The sequence below is a fragment of the Physeter macrocephalus genome, chromosome 21 (genome assembly GCF_002837175.3).
Source record: "Physeter macrocephalus isolate SW-GA chromosome 21, ASM283717v5, whole genome shotgun sequence".
NCBI lineage: Eukaryota > Metazoa > Chordata > Mammalia > Artiodactyla > Physeteridae > Physeter > Physeter macrocephalus.
The window spans coordinates 83,246,498-83,268,871 of NC_041234.1; the positions used below are offsets into that span (position 1 = coordinate 83,246,498).

A 22,374-nucleotide genomic window follows, 5' to 3' on the forward strand; every position below is an offset into this window, starting at 1 on the left:
GTATATATGTCCATGCCACTCTCTCACTTCGTCACAGCTTACCCTTCCCCCTCCCCATATCCTCAAGTCCATGCTCTAGTAGGTCCTTTTATTCCCGTCCTACCCCTAGGCTCTTCATGACATTTTTTTTCTTAGATTCCATATATATGTGTTAGCATACGGTATTTGTTCTTCTCTTTCTGACTTGCTTCACTCTGTATGACAGACTCTAGGTCCATCCACCTCACTACAAATGGTTCAATTTCATTTCTTTTTATGGCTGGAAACTTCATCTTTTTGTGTGTCCTTTTTTGTGGTCCCATCTGTCCCTGCTCCCTTGATCATTTCTGCTGTTTTTCTCCAGATCTTCCCCAATCTCTTTTTGCCTTTCTAGAGGTACAGTCATATTGCAGATATAGAGACTCCTCAGATTTGTACTTGAGCCTTGCTTCCTTTTGAATCCTCTTTTCAATGGTGTCTAGTATTTGGCTTCCTCCCTGCCTTCCTGCCCTCTTGACTTCCTGCCTCCGTCCTTCCCTCCATCTCTCCCTTCCTCAAACCTTCATTGACTATCTACTGTATGCCAGGGAATGTCCTAGGCGATGGAGATTCAGACATTAATAAGATGTATGTCTTACACTCAAGGAGCTCACAGATTAGCTAGAGGCACAAACACTAAAATTTGTTAAATGTTATAACAGAGGTCTGCACAGGGTCTATAGGATGCCAAAGAAGAAACAACTAATTATGCTTATAGAACCAGGGCCAGCTTTACCAATGAAGTGCTATTTGAGATGGAGCTTGCAAAGCCTGTTTCTTTACCTTTAAAATTAGGATGAGGGGGCTTCCCTGGTGGCGCAGTGGTTGAGAGTCCGCCTGCCGATGCAGGGGACACGGGTTCGTGCCCCGGTCCGGGAGGATCCCACATGCCGCGGAGCGGCTGGGCCCGTGAGCCATGGCCGTTGAGCCTGCGCGTCCGGAGCCTGTGCTCCGCAACGGGAGAGGCCACAACAGTGAGAGGCCCGCGTACCATAAAAAAAAAAAAAAAAAAAAAATTAGGATGAGGGTAATAGGAGGTTGAAGGATGACAGCAGAGCAGCAGGCTTAGGAGGGCAACCAGTCGATGCTCAGGGAGGAAGGTGGAGGACTCCAGAAGGGATGTCTCCAAGGGAGGAAACAACAACAGAAGAAACCGATAGATTAGCTGATGTGTTTGAAACTACCGAAAGGACTTTGGCTGGACATTTTGGGGATTAGTAATAATACGTTAAAAAACCCATAAATCCCCCAATGAAGCAATTATTAACCTTGGGGAAATTTTTAAAATGTTGCACAAGAAAGAGTCATACTATGTTCTGCAGCTGTGAACAACATTTACATAGTCATAATACTGCAAACATTGATTTAACGATACCTTATGTTATATTAGGAGAATATGGCGGGATGTGAGAGGAGTGTTGTAAGAGAGTTAAATCCTCAACCTCCAGAGTAGGAAGCCAATAGAAAATGACAAAAATTGGAAAAGGCAGAACATATTAGAACAAGTGTAATAGAAACATGGGGGCAAATTCCTCTTGTGAATGGGACTTAGAGATGGGAAGGAGTGGAGAAAGGAACTGCTGATGTTTTGTTGTTGTTGTTGTTAGAAGCCTAGTAGAACTGTTTGACTTTCTAAATGATGCACGCGTATTCCTTTAATCATAGAAAGTTAAAAGAATGATCAGGCAACTCAACTAGCCTTTCATCTCAAAGTATAAGATATTCATCCTTGCCTGAAGGGAGGCCGATGGGGATGGGACCACCTGGAACCCAGACTTGGTCTCCTGGGGATAATACCTCAGTGCTTGAAGGTCTGGTGCTCAGCTGGATCATCTCACACTCATTAGGTTTTTCCGTAGACTGATCTAATAAACCAGATGCCTGTTTATGGAAATGGGCATATCCCTTCCCAGTGGCCAGAATGCATGAGGCTCTTTGGTGAGCATGGAATCTGTGGAAGAGAAGGTTTTTAGGGAACTGCTTCACCCATGCTTTGGGAAAGCCTGGTGAAATGTCCTTGCCTGTAACAGACGTCATTTCTCTGGTGACCGGATTGCAGCTCCAGTGTGTCTCTCTCACTGCCCAAGCAAATGCACGGTGAAAACTTACTTCTCCAAACAGCAGTTTTTATTTGGGGGGGCCGTGCCACAGGATCTTAGTTCCCCGACCAGGGATCGAACCCGCACCCCCGGCGGTGGAAGCGCAGAGTCCTAACCACTGGACCGCCAGGGAAGTCCAAAACCGCATGTCTAAAGCAACCCCACCTCCCCCAAGTTGGCATATTTTTTCTCTTTATGTGTGTAAATGTGAATGGGAAGGTACATAGTCAAGCCAGTCACCTTTCTTCTCCCGCTATGAGTCCAGCTGAAAGAGTTCTAGGGGTTTCCACGCTCTCAGCCTATACAAGGCACCTTCCCACTATATGAATGCCCCGGATATTCCCCACTGGTCACAAATGCAAATGGATGAGGCAGACACTATGCCCCACTTTACTAACCGGCTGCTTGTGTCCTTCAGATCCAGAAGTTGGAATCATCGTGGGGGCCTTGGTGGGTGCCCTAGTAGGTGCTGCCATTATCCTCTCTGTGGTGTGCTTCGCAAGGAACAAGGCAAAAGCGAAGGGGAAGAAAAGGAAGAGAAATTCTAAACCCACCACAGAACTCGAGTAAGAGCTTACTTTGTTGTCTTTACTTGAATAGACATTTCTCAGGCCTGTCTCTTTCAGTCAGCTCTTCCTAAGCACTCCTCTTAGCAGAAGATATAGAGGTTTTTTCTCCTCACTCCCACTGCTTTTATAAAAGAATGGTGATGGCTATCATGTACTGAGCGCTGTGCGCCAGACTCTGTGCTAAGCATTTTTTTTTAATTTTTTTGCCGTACGCGGGCCTCTCACCGCTGTGGCCCCTCCCGCTGCGGAGCACAGGCTCCGCACGCGCAGGCTCAGCAGCCATGGCTCACGGGCCCAGCCACTCCGCGGCATGTGGGATCTTCCCGGACCGGGGCACGAACCCGTGTCCCCTGCATCGGCAGGCGGAGTCCCAACCACTGCGCCACCAGGGAAGCCCTGTGCTAAGCATTTTATGTGTATCAACTCATTTAACTGCCACGACAATCCTTTTAGGGTTAAGAAAATGTTTTAATATATTAATACACTTGTCCTTCTACCAATAGTGATAAAATGTAATTTTTAATATTTATTTTATGGAACAAGGGGCCCATGGAAGCAAAAGTGCTGAGGGCCCAGGCTCTTGACCACTTTGTTATTTCTTATCAAATGTTATTTCTTATCCATTTCTGTGCTTCCGCAACCAAGTGCCAAGCATTGTGCTAGATGGAGTGGGTGCTAGACATGCACCAGAGCCATGGATTTGGCCAAGGACCTTATTAGAACTTTAGACCCTTTCAACCTCACAACAGTTTTCTCACCTCTTAAACACTGGCTTGTCTTTCTTGAACTCTCATTATACTGTTGGGACCTAACCTTTCTGCACCCCAAATGGAGACCCGTGGTCTGACAGTGAGTCAGACTATCAGAAATCACAGAGGTCCCGAACAGATTGGGACCTATGGTCACTGAGGCTACAGAGCCTATGGCTCCATGTGAGATGTCAAACCCTAACTTGTTCTTCCCTGGGCCTTCTTCCTGCAGACCAATGACAGACATAAACCAAAGTACAGAGTGTGAGACAATACCAGATGAAGATGTCATCCAAATAGAAGCAACTCTGCCATCTTCCATCTATGAGGCTGTGCCTAATACCACCCTGGGGCCAGATCACAAGCCTATCCCCAAGCCTGATCCTGCCTTGCAGCCTGCCCTGAAGCCGGCCTCAGGGCCTGAGCTTGCCCCGGCGCCTGAGCTTGAGATCAAGCTGGAACCACAGCAGGAACCGGAGCCCTCGATTGTAGTGGAGCCATTCTGTGACGAGGGAAAGGGGGTGATTAAGACATAGGCCAGTGGCCTGAGTACAGTGTTCACTAAGGAACCCATTACTGGCGCTTGGAATTCAGTTGACCTAACTAACCCACTACCTCCCTCCATTCTGACCAACCCTCTTCTAACAAGGTGCTCCTACCATCAATCCAAAACAGACAGGTCAAGATAACTACTAAATAAATGCAAGGGTTCCTGCATTACCAGTGTAGAGTACTTACAATTTGACTAACATGTAAACACAGCTAATGAAATGACAAGTGATTCTGAACTCAGTTGAAGGTGTTTTGCAACACCGGTGTCTTATTTCAGACAATCTTACTTCTCTATTTTTAGCTACTATTTGAGATTCCACATGCACACATGACAAGGTGGCATTAACTGGATTCAATATTATTTCTAGGATTTGTTGTTGACAGAGCTTCCCTATTCATTTTCACATTGACCACTAAGAAAAGAATTCACCAGCATTATCTCATAGATTGGAAAAAAATTCTTTAAAATTCCAGAGGGAAATAAAGGGTACATATTAATTGGTACATAGCATTTAAAACTAGGTCTTAAAATTAATGCTTCATTTAGCATATTAGATTTCCCAAAGAACCACTGGCTATCTAATATCTGAGCACAGCAAAATTTTAAAATAACCCAATTTTTAAATGCAAAATAACGTACAGAAAAACAATTCCAAATACACTTTTCCTTCAATGAATACAGAATATTGATACTACAGGGGATGTACAATTTAGCTTTGAATGAGCTATTATGTTGTCACACTGATGTTATCTACGTTGGAAGGGCCAGACTAGGAAACTGTTCTAAATGAACACTTAAGATCTATTTTCGATAATCTGAACTAATTAATCTATTTTACTGTTGGGATATTTCACATTAATAAAGAGATATTAATCTTGTATACATGCTTAATAAAATGCATTGATATCACCTCTTCTTCACCTGTTAAAAAGCTTTTCTATTGATCATTTTTCACCCAAAACTCACTTTGAAGAAATTTACCGGTAGACTTTTTAATCTGTGTAATCAATCAGATTTTAAATCTTATTTTAAGGTTCAATAAGTAATACTCAATAAAAATCTTATTTTAATGATCCTAAGGTAAATCTTTTATAAATAATTTTATTGATATATACATTATGTACAATAAACTGCACCTATTTCAAGTGTAAAATTTTATGAGTTTTGACAGATGTATATACCCATGAAACCACCGTGATAATCTAAATGGAGCATTTCCATCATCCCAAAGTGTTTCCTGTATCCCTTTGTGCAATCCCACCATCACCCTGGACCCAGGCAACCACTGATTTGTTTTCCATCCTTAGAGATTAGCTTTGCCTTTTCTTGACCTTCATATAAATAGGACCATACAGTATGTCCTTTTTTGTGTCTGACTTCCTTCTAAGTGAAGTCTTTTTTTAAAAAATTTATTTATTTATTTTATTTTATTTTTTATTTTTGGCTGTGTTGGGTCTCTGTTGCTGTGTGTGGGCTTTCTCTAGTTGTGGTGAGACGGGGCTACTCTTCGTTGCGGTGTGCGGGCTTCTCATTGTCGTGGCTTCTCTTGTTGCGGAGCACGGGCTCTAGGCCCGCAGGCTTCAGTAGTTGTGGCAGGTGGGCTCAGTAGTTGTGGCTTGTGGGCCCTAGAGCTCAGGCTCAGTAGTTGTGGCGCATGGGCTTAGTTGCTCCGCGGCATGTGGGACCTTCCCAGGCCAGGGCTCGAACCCGTGTCCCTTGCATTGGCAGGTGGATTCTTAACCACTGTGCCACCAGGGAAGTCCCTAAGTGAAGTCTTTTAAAATAAAGTAATGAATCCCTAACTTACCACATTCAGATTTTCATGTAGAGGAAACTGTGAAACCTTTTGTATATAGATCATACCTATACACTAATTGAGGTAGAGTCTTAGAAGGTTTTAGGGTAGATTGAAATTGAAATTAATATTACGCTTGTCCAGAGTCATGGAGAGAAGAGATAGCAAGTTTTTACTTATGCATTTTCCTTGATGTGTTAATTTTCAGCCAATCACAGGGATTTTTGAAGCATCTGTAATTCCATTCAGACCAAATATAATATTATGACATACGGTGTCTGATGGGTTCAGGAAGCAAAATGATGAAGGTCTTAAGAATGATCTAACATTTAGAGTTTAAAAATTTCAATTACCAGAATGCCAGAGTAGCTGGAATTCACCTTCCCTTCTACTCTTATGACAGAGGTAAATCGCAAGAGACTAATAATATATAATAGTCAACACCACCCCCAAATTTCTGCTGAACTGGTGCTGAACAGGAAGGCAGGCACTCTTGGTGGTCTTACAGAGCTCTGCTCTTATTAGCACTGTACTGATCAAAATGCCAATAAATAGTTGGATCAGTGGTTTTTAACCTTTTTTGAGGCCATAGATCACTTTGAGAATATACTGAAAACTCTGGACCCCTCTCCTCAGAAAAATGCTTATACACACAAAATGTCAAGTACGGTTTTAGATAAATTACAGACTCCCTGAATCCAAGAATAAGAACTAGTGAATCAGATAAAAACACAGAAGGTACACTTAATAAATCATGCATCCTGGGGTGCGTGGATACTCAAAATGATCTTGATAGTCTGGAAGCTGAGTTGAAATCAACATAATGAATTTGCCAGGAATGGAGGGTATGGTCCAGATTTAAGGATATAGAGTACATGTTGCCAATGCAGAAACCCTAGCTGGGCAAGGTTGGGAAGTAGGTGAGGTTAATCTGAAGTGCTATCTTTGGGTCTCTCCTTTCAGTGCCCTTCTTGGACTTCTGGCATTATTTTCCAAACACCCAGGATTGTCATGAGCCTACTGGCTCAGTGACCCATTTGGATCTGCGTACCTCAGGCAGGATTCATTGCTCAACCTATCTCTACCCTTGCCACCCTTTCAAAAGGTAGCTGTTCTGTGACCTGTTCTCGTCCAGTGAACATGATCTTTCATCATCCAGTGATGTCATTCAGGTTGATAATAAACTAGCTCTCTTAGGAAAATTTATCTTTTAAGAGGGGACTCCTTAAAAATTTTTTTTTTAATTTTTGGCTGCATTGGATCTTCATTGCTGTGCGTGGGCTTTCTCTAGCTGCAGTGAGCGGGGGCTACTTTTCGTTGTGGTGTGCGGGCTTCACATAGCAGTGGCTTCTCTTGTTGCAGAGCACGGGCTCTAGGCACGTGGGCTTCAGCAGTTGTGGCACGTGGGCTCAGTAGTTGTGGCTCGCGGGCTCTGGAGTGCAGGCTCAGTAGTTGTGGTGCTCGTGCTTAGTTGCTCCACAGCATGTGGGATCTTCCCGGACCAGGGATCGAACGAACCCGTGTGCCCTGCATCGGCAGGCAGATTCTTAACCACTGCACCACCAGGGAAGTCCCTAAGAGGGGACTCTTGAAGACAGATAATTCTTTAATCCAAAGATACTAAAAATGGTGGAATTTCAAGCACTGGAACAATCCAGAGGGGAGATATTCCTGGAGAAAGAAGCTTTCTCAGCCCCTCTCAAATCAAACCATGCGGGTTACCATCTAACTACTCCACCTACTTATAAGGCCGCTCTGGGTCAGTGCAACTTTTATCCCAGTCTCCTTAATCTTCTATTAGCACATCCATAATATACCATATATTTATGTTTGTGATGAATCCTGAGACTGTATACAATACAGAATCGTAACAAAATTGTGTTCACTAAATATTACTTGGGCAGGAAAATGGACTCCTATGTTGAAGAGATTTCCAATAAGGGAACAAAAGAAAGTTTTTTTTTCTGCTTATTCATCGGTGGATCAGAAGATAAGTAATGGAATAGGTCATTACCCAAATATTCTGATAGCTTAAGCTTCGACCAAATTGTTTCAGCTTAATTCTCACTCAGATAAGGTACTACCTGATTTATTTTGCTACAGGTAGTTAAAAGTTAAGTGGATAGTCCCAACCAAATCCCAACCCAGCCTTGGCTTCTTTTTTTTTTTTTTTTTTTTTTTTTTTGGTGGTATGCGGGCCTCCCTCTGTTGTGGCCTCTCCCGTTGCGGGGCACAGGCTCCGGACGCGCAGGCTCAGCGGCCATGGCTCACGGGCCCAGCCGCTCCGCGGCATGTGGGATCCTCCCAGACCGGGGCGCGAACCCAGTCCTCCTGCATCGGGAGGCGGACGCGCAACCACTGCGCCACCAGGGAAGCCCCCAGCCTTGGCTTCTTAACCATTTACTTCTCACCACCCAAAAAGACTTCCAGGAACTTCTCTCACCTCTTTGTTTCTGCATTTAGTAACTAGGATATGCTAAAGTCAATGGAACAGCTTTGGGGCTGTCGGTCCTTATTCTCCCCAAATTCATCTGTTTATTCAGTCACCCACTGGACATTTACTGAATGGGTACTATGGACCAGGTACTGTGGCTGATGATACAATGGTGAGCAGAATCAGAGCTAGCTCTTGTCTTCATGTAATATACAGCTTTACTAACTAACTATGACAAGTTCTTGCGCGTCATTATCAACAGTAGTGTGCTGACTGAAGGGGAGGAAGGCTGGAATTTGTACGGCACTGTGGAGGGCCTCCAACTAATAGTGATCTATGATTTTAAAAAAGGACTAAAACATAGTAATTCTTGACCAACAACCAAGAAACTATGCATTTGAGATCTTCCATGTCCTTTAGAGTATCAAGTGGGCTTTCCCCGCAATATTATATGCTGAGAAGTTAATATTTGCAGCTTTTACACTGGTCCGTAACTCAGGTTTGATGAACTTTCAGTAAGGAGAACTAGCAAGGAGCTTTGAGATCAATAGGACTCGAACTTTTTCAATCTCAGTGCACCCGAGGGTAGTAACACACACAATGGCCCACTCCTGACAATGATGGGGTGGAAGTGGAAGATGATGCAGAATTATATTCTTGGTGGGGGAGACAGGAAGGGGTGAATGTAGTTTAAAAAGCTGGGTCATTCCTATAGAACCCCACCCAATCTCCAGAGGAGAATCCCTGAGTGAAGAGAGGTAAAATAATCTAAGATTTTACAAAGTCAATACTAGATTCCAAGTTCTCTGATTCCCAGTGTAATGCTCCTTCAACTGCACCAGACTACTAATTTCAATGAAAAAAACCCAACTTTTAGTAATAAAAGGTGGTTTTACAATGTCTACATGCTGTAAAACAGGTTAGAGGGTCTCATAAAAGGTTCAAACCAATCAATCAATGAAGACTCAATCCCACTTGTCTTTGAAGCTTTGGTCTAAAAACAAAAAAGAACTCAGAGATGATAATGAAGGTTCTGGGAAACCAGAAAACAAACAAAAAAAATCCCCCAAACCCACCAATGTAAAAAAAAAAAAGCACAGGGTTTGGTCGGTGGGATGTTACAACTAATGGGTTATTATCAAAATGCCACAGTACCTTCCATTTGGCCCACTGTTTTTGAGTAGAGACAGAAAGAAAATGGATCAGGATCCAGGAAAGCTAGATTTTAGTGTTGGCTGTAGTGCTAGCTCTCAGTGCCTGCTCACCTGTAAAATGGAGATGATTTCTACCTCCTTAATGCCTACAATGGAGAATGGATGTAAAAATTTATAAAGTGTGGTACTCTACTTTTGTAGAACCCATGTCTACTGATAATTGATTCAGCATTCTTTTTTCTCTCAACCAGGGATCCTTAACCTTTTGGGAAGTCACAGATCCCTTTGAGAATCTGATGAAAGCTACTGAACCCTCTTCCCAGAAAAATGCACATCAAAATTTCTGCATTCAATTTCAGGCAGTCAATAGAAGTGTGAAGCTAGGGTCATACACCCAAAGGAAAGCTCCCACACTATATCAAACTTGCTAACAGAAGGTTTTGGGGGTTTGATAGTATAAAAGGATATGGCAACAGAAAGTAGAAGATGCTGCCATGTAATGAATTCAGTGTAGTTGGTATAGTTAAATTGGGAAATCAAAACCCTGGGGTCATACAGTTAAGTTGTTAAGTCAAAGATTACAAAGTAAAATGCAGAATTATCTTGAATCTCATAGAACCTCACTGAAACTGTGGATTCCCTCCAACAGATACTTGAGAATGTAATTTTTTCCACTCTTCTATTTACCTGTTTCTTCCATCTTATATTCTCAGTTAAGCTCTACAATTAAAATTGTCATCTTTCCTGAGTTCATTTTGAAAGTAACTGTAAAACCTGCTGAACTTGAATCAGCTTCATCTCTATTGGGTTTCCTACAGGGAACAGGTAACAATCTGATCAATATCCGAGGCCATCAATATCCTTAGTTTACACAAATCAGCGATTGAAATGTTGTTAAGCCACTTCATTTAAAATGCCAATAGTCTACAAATTACCTGAGGCCTGGTTCCATCTGTATTATAAAGAACTAAGATGAATTTTTTTTTTTTTTTTTTTTTTTTGTGGTAGGCGGGCCTCTCACTGCTGTGGCCTCTCCCGTTGCGGAGCACAGGCTCCAGACGCACAGGCCCAGCGGCCATGGCTCACGGGCCCAGCCGCTCCGCGGCACGTGGGATCCTCCCGGACCGGGGCACGAACCCGTGTCCCCTGCATCGGCAGGCGGACTCTCAACCACTGCGCCACCAGGGAAGCCCAAGAACTAAGATGAATTTTCTTTTACATTCACAAAGCCTATTACCTCAGACAATAAAACTCAGTACTTAGGAATACCTACAGTCCTAACAGGCCCTATTAGATATAACTTTATTCTTTGATCACGCTAAAAAGCATTAGAAAGAAATTATTTCCCCTGTCATTAATTCTATCCCTGGCATTCAATAAACAAAGTTTAGTTCCATAAGAATATGCTTCCCTGATTAATAACTGTAAAGCTCAGCACTCAAAATACTTACTTACGTAAAAGGGTCTGAATATCAACAACACAGTTTGCGTTTACAAAACTCATTTTAGATACTGGTCATTAAGTCTCTGACCCCAAATTAATTGAAGTTTGTGGACTCACTTGGATTACTTATTTCAAGCAATATTTGCAGCATAAAGTTCAAATTAAAAAATAATTGACGAGTCACTTGGAGTTCATTAGATTTTATGACTAGTAATCATTTAAAATGTTTCCCTAAATTGAGATCAAGTTTACACTTATTAATCTTCTTTTGCTCCACATTTAATTAGCAATTCAGAAGATTACTATTTTTAAAGATTTTAGCTGCAGTTCAAGCTTCACTAATTTTATTGACTTCAGAGCTACCAAAAACTAAGAAATTGTCTTTATAAAGGATTTAAAGGCTTAAGTGGGTGTCTGATTTGCAAAAAGAATTGGGAGATTCTCTCAACATTTTATTTTTTAGTTTCTGAAATACAAATCAAAACACAGTTTTGTTACACATCATGGTAACAAGCTTGACATTCTTTTCAATACAGGATGACTTAATATAGGTACTTTAAAACTTCCTTTTTAAAAACAATACTCTTTATTTTGGAGGGAAATAGTTCATTAAAAACATACATTGGTACACAGGCTATTATTTTTCATTATTTTAGTGTTTATAAATGCCAAACTTGGATAGCATGCCCTCTGAACTGAAAATTTCGTCCTCACAATATATAAGTATTCCTCGTATAACAAAAACAAATTAAACCATACTGTTGGGAAAAACAGAAATATTTGGCATAGGCCTCTGAGTGGGCTTGAAAAACGAGTTACGATGTGTTTCAACTGTATGGAAGAACATTCTAGAATCCACCTAGAAACATTTGGCAAAACAATTGGCCTGGTGCTATTGGGGTTGTTCTGCCTCAGAGGGGGATAGAGGGTGCATGGCAGGGTGCTGCAGACTCACAACAGCCACAGAATCACTTACTCAAAGTTAACCAAGATTCAATACAGAATAATATACAACAGTAGAACAATCTCAATTATTATTATTGTTATTCAATGCCTGGAAAGCAAGTTGTAAGCTAAGAAAAAAATACCTCAGCAGGAACAATAGTCAACATGTTTATAAGACTTGGAAGATGAAAAAACTTCGTCATTCATAGATGATGTCTTGTGCACAAGTACATTAGTTTCCAGGACATTAGGGGACAACCACAAAACATACAAAGTAAGAGTAAATCCAAGCTGCTTAACTTTCCACCATTCTCTTGAGTATTAAACCCAGACCACCTTTGGCTGCTTGCAGGGGTGTCTTTTCTTCTTTATTCTCAATGTAAATACTTGCTCCTTGGGACACCAGCAGTTTTGCTTCTTCCACTCTCTCCTCATCACAGGCTAAGTGTCTGAAATCAAGGACCACAAAGACGGATTAATCATTTGCAATTCTATGTAAGGGTTAGGATTTCCTGACAGGTAGTCTAAACTGCATATTATTAGATAGTGTAATATTGGAAAGTTACTTAATCTGGAAAGGAAAATCGATTTTCATGGGGAAGACTGTTTATAAGTTAAAACTCATTGGAATAGTCTTATAATACCAGATCATAAATCACAATTCTGGTCCTACTACAACAGAAGTGATCTAAATGCCAGCCTAAGGAATAACGTCCTTATTTTATGAAGATTAGTGGTTTACACCAAACACATGCAATAATTCCAGGCTAGAACTTAGAAAAACCTCCATACACAACCTGCTAACAGCAATTTGTGTGGTTTAAATTTTGGAAAAGCAGTTTAAAAAATTTTATATTATCTGATTGTTACAGACACCTTGTAAATTAGCAAGGTACTATTATCACCATTTTACAGTTGAAATTGTGACAGAGGTTAGTCTTTGCCTATGATGACATGGCTGAGCAGTAAGTGAGGGGGAAACCTTGTCAGGCACTTAAATGTTTACCAGGTAGGGTATTAGACACTAACATGTTATTTTATTTAACCTTCACAACAATCTAGTGAGGAAGGAATTATTATCCTCATATTACAGATAAGGAAATTAGACTCAGGAAAGTTAAGTAACTTCTCTGAGTTACTTAATACAAGTATTTAATATAGGTGTTTAAGTGGCTGAGTTTGGATTGGGTAAACAGCATGTAGCTATTCCTTAATCGTAGGCTCTGCTCAGGACCCGATACTGCCTGACTCCTAAATTTCCTCCAGGCCACCCTGCCTTTCTTATTTAGAGAAAAGGGCTAGAATATGCATGTTTTCCGAGACAGAGTCGCTCAGAGCTACAGAAAAAAATTGTAAAACTAAGAGTTAAGAAAACAATACTTTAAAAAAAATTGAATCCTACTTTGGACTAAAAAGAAGACTCACAGAATTTCTGGTTCAAAAAAGTCACCATTCGATAAGGAAGAATAGTGGCCAAGTACTGTAGAAAAAATATCAAGGTAGAGGACGGCTTCAGGTCAAGCATAAATCAATTCCAGATGGATTTGAGTTAAATGAAAAACAATAACCAAACCAAATCAATGCAATGTTTTTAAAAAAACCACAATAAAATACAGGTGAATAGTTAACTAATTTCAGGGTGAGGAAGCACTTTCTAGTTATGAGGGAAGATTAATAGGTTTGACTGTATAGAGTTGAAATCTTCGGTTATTTCAAAAAAAAATCATAAACAAAATGAAAAGACAAACTGGGAAAAATATTTTCAACTAACATGGCAGAAGGTTAATGTTTGTACTATGTCAAGTCAAGGGTACATAAAAAAAAATCAGTAAAAATAAATTAATTCTCCAAAAGGAAACAGAGAAAGGGACACAAAAAGTTATAATTTAGAGAAGGAATATAATTAGTCATAGGCATTAAAAAATGTTCAGCTTCATTGATAATAAAAAATGTAAATTACAACTCTGAAATAACATTTTTCCTATAAGAAAAGGATATTTTTGGTGTTGGTGAGGGGGTAATAGGCACTCTCACACTGCTATTGGGAGGGTACAATTATATAACTCCTCTGGAAGAAATCTGGGAATATACAGCAATTGTCTTAAACTATGTGTATCTGTTGACCCAGCAATTCTACTTCTAACTTCTATACTAAGATAATAATCAGCAGTATGGCCAATGATATTTGTATAAAGTTGGTCAATGTAGCATTATTTATAATAGTGGAAAACTCAAAAAAGCTTAAATATACAGTAATAGAGGAATTATTAAATTATGCCACATCCATAAAATGGAGTTGTGGATAGCCATTCAAAACCGTTTTAGAAATATTTATTAACATTGGAAAATGCTCACAATATACTATGAGGTGAAAAGAACAAGATATAAAACTACATACACAGTATCGTCCCAATTTTACAAAAAAAAAAGCGTACGTAAAGTATGCACATTTGCATATAAAAGACAGGGAGGAAATACATTAAAATGTTATCAGTGGTTATTTCTGGATGACAAAATGATAGGCATTTTGAATTTTTATCTTTTTACTTTTGTGTACTTTCAATTTTTTTTGCCATAAACATGTATTATATTTATAAGCAGACTAAATAAAGAAATGATGTGTAAGAATTAGTGCAAGAGGGCTGATGTCAGGTAGAATACAAATGACTGCTACTTGTCACTTACAGAGGAGTGTTACCCTCAGTGTCTTGGATGTTTGTGGAAGCTTTGTAGTACAGAAGAATATGAATCATCTTCAAGTTACCCTTGGCTGCTGCCCGGTGCATTGCTGTAGCCTCATAATGGTCCTTAGCGTCTGGATTAGCCCCGCCTTCCAGTAACATGACAGCAATCTGGGAAGATGGAGAAGAAAACAATGCAGAGATCTATTTGTGTTTGCGTACAGGTTTAGAACTCAAAAGAGGTAGCCTAGGAATGGAACCCTACCTCATGCCTGTTTTTGGAAGCTGCATAATGTAGGGGAGTACAGCCATTTTGATTGACAGCATTCACTTGAGCACCTTTCCCCAAAAGAGCTTTTACAATCTCATCCCGGCCAGCGGAAGCAGCAATATGAAGAGGAGACCAACCTGCCTGTAAAAGAGGTGGGCAGAACAAAAACCAGGGAGAAAAGGCACAGGGATTAATGCTAACATTTAGGCAGGGTTTACAGAGCTGTGTGTAAATGGTCTAAAAAAATAATATTCTTTCTCTTTCCCTCATTCAGCACTGCAGGATATCTGGAAACCAGATATATAAAAGGAAAGAAAAGCACCCATAATCCCACAACATGGAAATAATACATAAGTCTAATTCTAATGTGTTTTAAGATTGGGATCAAGGATACCCCAATAGGATATCAAGTTCCGTGAGGTGCATTTTCCACAATGTCCACTTATCATTACGTTGTGAAAATTTTTCTATGTCATTCTTTGGAATCATAACTTTATTGGTTGCATATTATTATCATTATTATTATTATTTTTGGCCACGCTAGGCGGCTTGCGGGATCTTAGTTCCCTGACCAGGGATTGAACCTGTGCCCTCGGCAGCAAAAGCGTGGAGTCCCAACCACTGGACCACCAGGGAATCCCCTGGTTGTGTATTATTTTATTAGGTGTATATATATGCTGTATTCAACTGTTCCTCCATTAAACTGTTTTTACTTTTTTGCCATTATCAATATTATTTCACTGAGCATCCTCGAAAAGGAATCTGCCTACAAAAACATTTCCATCCTTATTCTTCACAAGTCTTATCCTAATATAACCAATACCATTACGCCAAATCTTTATATAACAAAAAAAGATATCTAGGCCCTCATTATTCAGGCAATATTCACCAAAAACAATTTCCAACATAATAAAAAGGATTTGTAGTCTCTTAGGGGTCATCATAATAAGACTTGATCTGCATGTTTACCTTAAATTACAGGCTATGAGTAGCAAAATGAACACTCTGAAATAATGCAACCACCAGTCCTGTATTTGGTCACTGGGGCCATGCTGTAACTTCCTAGTCATAAAGGTTAAAATTTGTTTGTGAGCTTAATACTCGGGCTTTAGTAAACACCAGTCTGGAGTCTAAAGATAACTGGGAATTTATCAACTCTGCCTAGTACTCACATCATCTTTATCATTCACTGGCACTCCAAGTTGCAGCAAGAATTCAACAATTTCTGTATGTCCGGCTGAGCATGCCCAATGCAAGGCAGTTCTGCTGTCCTACACGGGAAGCAGAGAAGCAATAAGACCAACATTCTTGAAGAGAAATAGAAGAACTAAGGCAAGAAAGCAGAAAAAAAATTAATATTGGAGCCAGCAAACCTACTGTTTGGGAACAAGAAATGGAGAGCACTGGATCCTCAGGTAGGTAACCTTAAACCATATTACTTACCTAAGAGAGACCAAGGTTTTAGTAACATGAGGAGAATACATTGATGAACGTAGGTAATTCTGGGCAGACTAGAGCCATGAAAGCAATAGAGCAAAAAACTGATTTCAGTGCTTTGGCAGAAATACAGCTTTGGCTATTTCCATTATGTACGTACTTTTATGTCAGGCACTGTGCTAAGAGTTTTACGTGCATCATCTCCTGTAATACCCATGATCCTATACAGTGGATATTATCCCCATTTTACAGACTCCTCAGGGTAAGCAACTTGTCAAGGTCGCACAGCTAGTAAATCGTGAAGTTGGGACACAAACCCGTCAGCTCTGAATTTTCTAGATGCTCTAGAAAGAACAAATGTATCTTGTGGGAAAGAAATGTTCATGAAACTAGTTGAGATTATAACTATTTAAAAAACATACCACACACAGAATTAGAGAGCAACATTACTTTAAAAAAATAATAAGCTAGGAGTTAGTCATGTTTCTCAAAGGGAATCTCTCTCTCTCTTTTTTTTTCTTTTTGCAGTGACTGCTATATTTCTTAGCCCTATGTAAAAGAAAATATTTTAAACTTTATTACAAAAATTTCAAACTCATATAAAAATACAGGGAACATAATATAATCCATACGCCTATCACCTACATCTTATAACTATTTTGCCATATTTGCCTCATCTGTTTTTCTCCTTGATGAGATTTTTAAAAACAAATCTTAAATATTATGACCTTTCATACCTAAATATTTGAGTATCTGAAAAATACCTTACTACATAGCTATTACACTGATTAAAATTAATACTAACTCCTTTATAACATCAAATACCCAAATTTCCCCAACTGTCCCCCAAATGTCTTTTTGCAGTTGGCTTGTTTCAATCAGGATCCATACAAGCTCCATAAGTTGCAAATGTTTGTTGTTTCTTAAGTCTTTTGATCTTGAATAGTTTCTCCCTTTTTCATGCCATTGACTTGATGAAGAATGGTTAGAAGTATTATTAAATCTTAATTTAATATTGTTAAATTAAATCTAAAGTATTAAACATCACCAGACCAAAATGAAGGTAAACTAGGCAAAGGCATTTTCACGTTGAGCAATAAAGGAAAGTTCCAGAAAAAAAGTCTCCAAACTTCTATTTCTCTTCCCAAACACACAAAATGGAGATTTGTAATTATGTGACAATGTCTTGCTAGTGCTGAGCACGGTGCCTCTCAAATAGGAGGCAATCTATAAATGTATGTTGGCTTACTGAGGGCACCGTGAATCTTTCTAGAAACTCAGGGTGAAAGCATGAGGGTCTTTTGAGCAGGAGGGCAGAAAGAAACACTTCCCAAGGTCCACTCACTTTTGTTCTGCCTTTGTCTAGAATGCCCCTTCATCCTCCAGGGAAATCCCACTCATCCTTCAAGATACAGCCAACCTTCCCTCCTCTGCAAATCCTCTTCAGTTACGACAACATTCGACTTTTCTAAACGAGATTAAATCAGGTCCTTCCATGATATGTTCTGAAAGCCCCACGTCAACTTCTCTCCCGAGTATTTACCACAATTTATAATCGGACATATGATTTGGGATTATTTTATTAACGTCTGCCCCTTCCATTCGACTGTATCCTCAGCTCCCAGCTGAGGCGTTCAGTTACACGTGTTCCACTGAATAAAATCACTAATAAAAGCAAACAAACCCATTTCCCCAAACCAAAAACTTTCCTTCTCACAGATGTCTCAAAGACTGGGCATTTCTGAGAAACGTCCAAACGTCCAAACGTTCTAGAAATATCCAAAATACAGCGACTAAGTACTGGGCCAAAAAACAACACTGGAGGTTTGTGGGGCTAGCTCCGGCCGCCCGGTCCCGAGTCCTGAGGTGACCCTGGGGTAAGGATGGGGCGGCGGGGGCGGGGATCTGGCCCTCTCGGAACCGGTCTCCCCATGGATTGGGCTGGGCCGGGCAGCCACGTTGTTCTCCGCCGCTGCCGCCGCCGCCGCCAGCGGAGAGGCCCCAAGCGTTGCTTTACCTGGTCAGTCCTAGTGGCCAGGGATTTATCGGCCAGGATCCTCTCCTTCAACTCCTCCAGCTTCCCGCTGTAGGCCAGGTTGCAGACCATTAGGTTAGACACACACCCCTCCATTTCGCTTTCCCAGGATCTCGGTGAAGCCTGACCAGCGACCGCCTCACGTCGCCAGCTCTGACTGCCAATCAAAAGAGGCAACCTCGCTCATTCCTTTGCTTCTTTTCCCATCGCAGGGCGCCTCTGGGAGTTGCAGTTTGAGCGCAGTTCCGGGAGGGGAGGCGCCTTTGCCGCTGTCTCCATCTCTGCCATTAGCAGCGCGGAACTACGAGTCCCGGGGTCCCTTGCGGCCGCCGTAGTCAAGTGGCCGGTGGAATTGGCCCAGGATGACAGCTGGAGAATGGAGTCAGGTACGGGGAGCGGCTTCGTGTAGAACCGGGGTGGGTGGTCGCTGTTGGGGCATTGAGTCGGTGATGCGAAGTGGGTGCGGGGTCATGGCAAGAGAGTTATGGGAGCCAGAAAGTCCTGTCCCACGGGGGCCCTGACCTGCAGTGGTAAGCGGAAGGGAAAACGGTAGCAGCTGAGTACTACCTCCTGAGCTTGAACCAGTGCCTGTGGCCATCCTCCTCCTCGCTGCTACCGCCGCCAAAGGAATGGAAAGAACTAGGGGTTAATTATTCTGACGTTTCGGCGGAGTGGCATTAGGGCAGAATTCTGCCACAACAGTGATAGCATATGACACTGTAGTAAGGTGATGTGCCAGGGTGATGCCAAAGGCAGGGTGTGATGCTATAGGACCCACTTGATATCTAAGAGATCTCGGGGAGTCCATGGCGTGGTGACATCACAACTTGATGAGGGTCATCTTGACACTGTGGCATGGTGTTGGCTCTTTAATATCACTATAATAACGGTGACATCGAAGTTTTGCTACAACTATTAAGCTAATAGTGTTTCTATTTATGGGATTCCTAAATAGTGCCATAGCAGAAGAGATGCAAGGCTTATCCTTTATAGGGCATATCCAGGCTGGCATCATACCAAAACCAGGTAACGATAAGAATACACTCAAGAAAGAGACTATGTTTATATTTACCCTGTTATGGTGTAGAACAGGCCTTGGCAACCTTTCCATAAAGAGCTACATAGTAAATATTTTAGCCTTTGGGGGCCAAAAGGCAAAATCGAGGATAATTTGTAGGTACTTATATGACAAGGGAGAAAACAAATTTCAACAAATATTTATTGATGAAATTCAAGGTATAGTAATAATAATTGAGCATTTTTTTTGTAATATGAGACTACTAATGAGAATAATGGAATTCTTTTGGGGGGGATAACATTTTGTTTATTTGGGGCTAATAGTCAGTGTTCCCTATCATCAAAATCATTTCAAATGTTCATCTGTTAATACTGATCTGTAATGAGATTTTACCTATTTCATCTTTGTAAATGTCTTTTCACACAGATAGGTATAAATCCACAAACATATTCTTGTTATTTTTTATTTAAATACATTTTAAATTTCAGAATAGCTTTAGATTTATGGAAAAGTTGCACAGATAATGCAGAATTCCTGTGTACCCCTCACCCAGTTTCCGCTACTGTTCCTTTACTATTTTTTTTTTTTTTTTGCGATACGCGGGCCTCTCACTGTTGTGGCCTCTCCCGTTGTGGAGCACAGGCTCCGGATGCGCAGGCTCAGCGGCCATGGCTCACGGGCCCAGCCGCTCCGCGGCATGTTGGACCTTCCCGGACCGGGGCACGAGCCCGTGTCCCCTGCATCGGCAGGCAGACTCTCAACCACTGCGCCACCAGGGAAGCCCCCTTTCCTATTTTTAACAGCTTTATTGGGATATAGTTTTCATATCATAAAATTCACCCATTTTAAGTATAGTTAAATATTTTTAGTAACTTTACTGAATGGTGCAACCATAATCATAATCAGTTTCAGGACATTTTCATTTCCCCCCAAAGATCCGTCATGCTCATTTATTTACAGTTAATCCTTGTTCCCACTCCCAGCCCCAGGTAACCACTGATCTACTTTGTCTCTATAAATTTGCCTATTCTGGGCATTTCATCTAAATTAAATCAAATAAGAAGTGGTCTTTTGTGCCTGGCTTCTTCCACTTAGCATAATATTTTTGAGGTTCATCCATATTGTAGCATGTACCAGTACTTCATTAATTTTTATTGCCAAATAGTATTCCATTATGTGGCTATAAAACATTTAGTCTGTCTACTCACTAGACATGTAGGTTGTTTGCAGTTTTTGGCTATTATGAATAATGCTGCTAAGGACATTAGCGTGCGAGTCTTTGGGTGGACAGGTGTTTTCATTTCTCTTTGGTAGGAACCTAAGGGTGGAATGACTGCATGATATGGCAAATTTATCTTTAACTTTAGAAGAAACTGTAAAACTGTTTTCCAAACCAGCAGCACTGTTTTGCATTGCCACTAGTAATGTATGACGGTTTCTGTTTCTCCACTTCCTTGCCAACATTTGTTATTGTCTTTTTGATATAGCCATTCTGAATGGATGTGAAATTATATCTTATTGTAGTTATAATTTGTACGTCCTTAGTGACTAATGATGATGAGCACCTTTTCATTTACTTACTAGCCATTCGTACATCTTTTCCATTTTTAAATTGAGTTATTGTCTTTTTATTATTGAGTTGTAAGAATTATTTATATATTCTGGATACAAGTCCCTGTAGATATGATATGTGGATATTTTCTCCCACTCTGTTGCTTGTCTTTTCATTTTCTTAATGATGTCTTTTGAAGTGCAAAATTTTAAATTGTGACAAGATCTAATTTTTTTTTTCTTTTATGGGTCATACTTTTGGTGTTGTACACTTTTAAAAATTGTACAATTTAATGTTATTAGTATTTTAGAATTGTGTTACCATCACCACACTCTTATTTGAAACATTTCCATTACCCAAGAAAGAAACCTCATGCCTGTTTTCACTCTCTCCCCATTTCCACTCCCAGGCCTAGGCAACCATTAATTTATTTTTTGTCTCTATGGATTTTCATTTTGGGGGATTTCATATATAAATAGAATCATACAGTATGTAATCTTTTGTGTCTGGCTTCTTTCACTTAGCATAAGGTTTTTGAAATTTATCCAAATTTTAGTTTATATCAATTCTTCATTCATTTTAATGGCTGAGTAATATTCGATTGTATGGCTATACCATATTTCACTTATCTGTTCATGAGTTCATTGGTTTCTGCCTTTTGGTTATTATGAATAATGCCGTTATAAACATTCATGTACATGTTTCTGTGCAGACCTGTGTTTTCATTTCTCTTAGCACGTATCTAGGAGTGGAATTGCTGGGCCATATGGTAGCTCTATGTTTAACTTTGTGAGGAACTGCCAGACTTTACCAAAGTGGCTGCACCATTTCCCTTCCCACCAGCAATGTAGGAGGGTTAGAATTTCTCCACATCTTTACCAACACTTGTTAATGTCTTTTTTATTATAGCCATTCTAGTGAGTGCAAAGTGGTATCTCACTGTGATTTTGTTGTTTTGACCTGTGACAGCATGGGATGCATATAAAGCATGTTGACATTAGTTATGATTCAAACAATGTTAGCTGTTGAAATGACTTTCCTGCAGTGTAAGTTTCACATATAAGTGCTGTTTTGCCTTGTAATTTTAAGTTGAATTAATTAAGAAACATTATTAATTCTGGAGCAAAAGCTAATTTCCAGGGCCATTCGTTATTTGGTAGTAGTGGTTGAAGGCAGTTCTTCCAACAGTTAAAAAATGTAAAAATCATTCCTACCTTCCTTACCATAAGAAAAACACATAGTGGATCTAATTTGGCCTGCCAGATGTAGTTTGCTGATGGCTGGTGTGTAAAAGTGTCCTGTATTTAGCAGGTGTTCAATAAATACTTATCCAGTTGATTACAGAGGTACAGCAGGCCTGTTGTGTGGTATTCACAAAGGATTGGCTATAGTAACATTTCACCGTAATAATACATCAGGAAATTGGATTTGATTGTCAGAAACAGCTGGAAAAACAACTCCAAGTGCCTCTCCTACTGAGTGACTTGTTTGGGTAATCTTCCTTTATAGACGGTGTGTTGTGCTTTTATTTTAATTAATTAATTAATTTATTTATTTTTTGCGGTACGCGGGCCTCTCACTGATGTGGCCTCTCCCATTGCGGAGCACAGGCACCGGACG

At 40.4% G+C, this 22,374-nt stretch overlaps 3 protein-coding genes across 4 annotated transcripts in view; 2 read left to right on the plus strand and 1 right to left on the minus strand.

The window, feature by feature from the left end:
- Positions 1–5,137, plus strand: part of VSIG1 (V-set and immunoglobulin domain containing 1) — a 35,069-nt gene extending 29,932 nt beyond the window's left edge. The window contains exons 6-7 of the mRNA XM_007100765.2: positions 2,536–2,683; positions 3,668–5,137. Coding sequence (XP_007100827.2) covers positions 2,536–2,683; positions 3,668–3,971 — 452 coding nt within the window. The 3' untranslated portion in view covers positions 3,972–5,137. The remainder of the gene's footprint in view (positions 1–2,535; positions 2,684–3,667) is intronic.
- A 6,109-nt stretch (positions 5,138–11,246) lies between these two features.
- On the minus strand, positions 11,247–18,369 carry PSMD10 (proteasome 26S subunit, non-ATPase 10). Of its 2 annotated transcripts, none has more exons than XM_007100767.4 (5): positions 18,167–18,369; positions 15,885–15,983; positions 14,707–14,853; positions 14,525–14,612; positions 11,247–12,209 (listed from the first exon to the last, which is right to left on the minus strand). In XM_007100767.4, exons 1-5 carry the CDS (start codon positions 18,278–18,280, stop codon positions 12,202–12,204), a joined length of 456 nt encoding a protein of 151 aa, XP_007100829.2. In that variant the 5' UTR covers positions 18,281–18,369; the 3' UTR covers positions 11,247–12,201. The 2 variants fall into 2 exon arrangements, with proteins under 2 accessions (XP_007100829.2, XP_007100828.2); XM_007100766.4 differs by having other exon boundaries at positions 14,446–14,612; positions 18,167–18,365.
- Positions 18,370–18,555: 186 nt separating this feature from the next.
- The window catches only part of ATG4A (autophagy related 4A cysteine peptidase), an 89,899-nt gene continuing 86,080 nt past the window's right edge, over positions 18,556–22,374 (plus strand). The window contains exon 1 of the mRNA XM_055081955.1: positions 18,556–18,570. The gene's annotated coding sequence lies outside the window, so the exon portion shown is untranslated. The remainder of the gene's footprint in view (positions 18,571–22,374) is intronic.

What these genes read in the sequence shown, in the direction of transcription:
- PSMD10 (XM_007100766.4), bottom strand. Translation starts at nt 18,280, where the DNA reads ATGGAGGGGTGTGTGTCTAACCTAATGGTCTGCAACCTGGCCTACAGC. An exon ending in CAGTGAATGATAAAGATGAT is followed by an intron (nt 14,854 to 15,884) that starts GTGAGTACTAGG and finishes CCTCTTTTACAG; the next exon opens with GCAGGTTGGTCTCCTCTTCA. An exon ending in ACTGAGGGTAACACTCCTCT is followed by an intron (nt 12,210 to 14,445) that starts GTAAGTGACAAG and finishes CCTTGATTTCAG; the next exon opens with ACACTTAGCCTGTGATGAGG.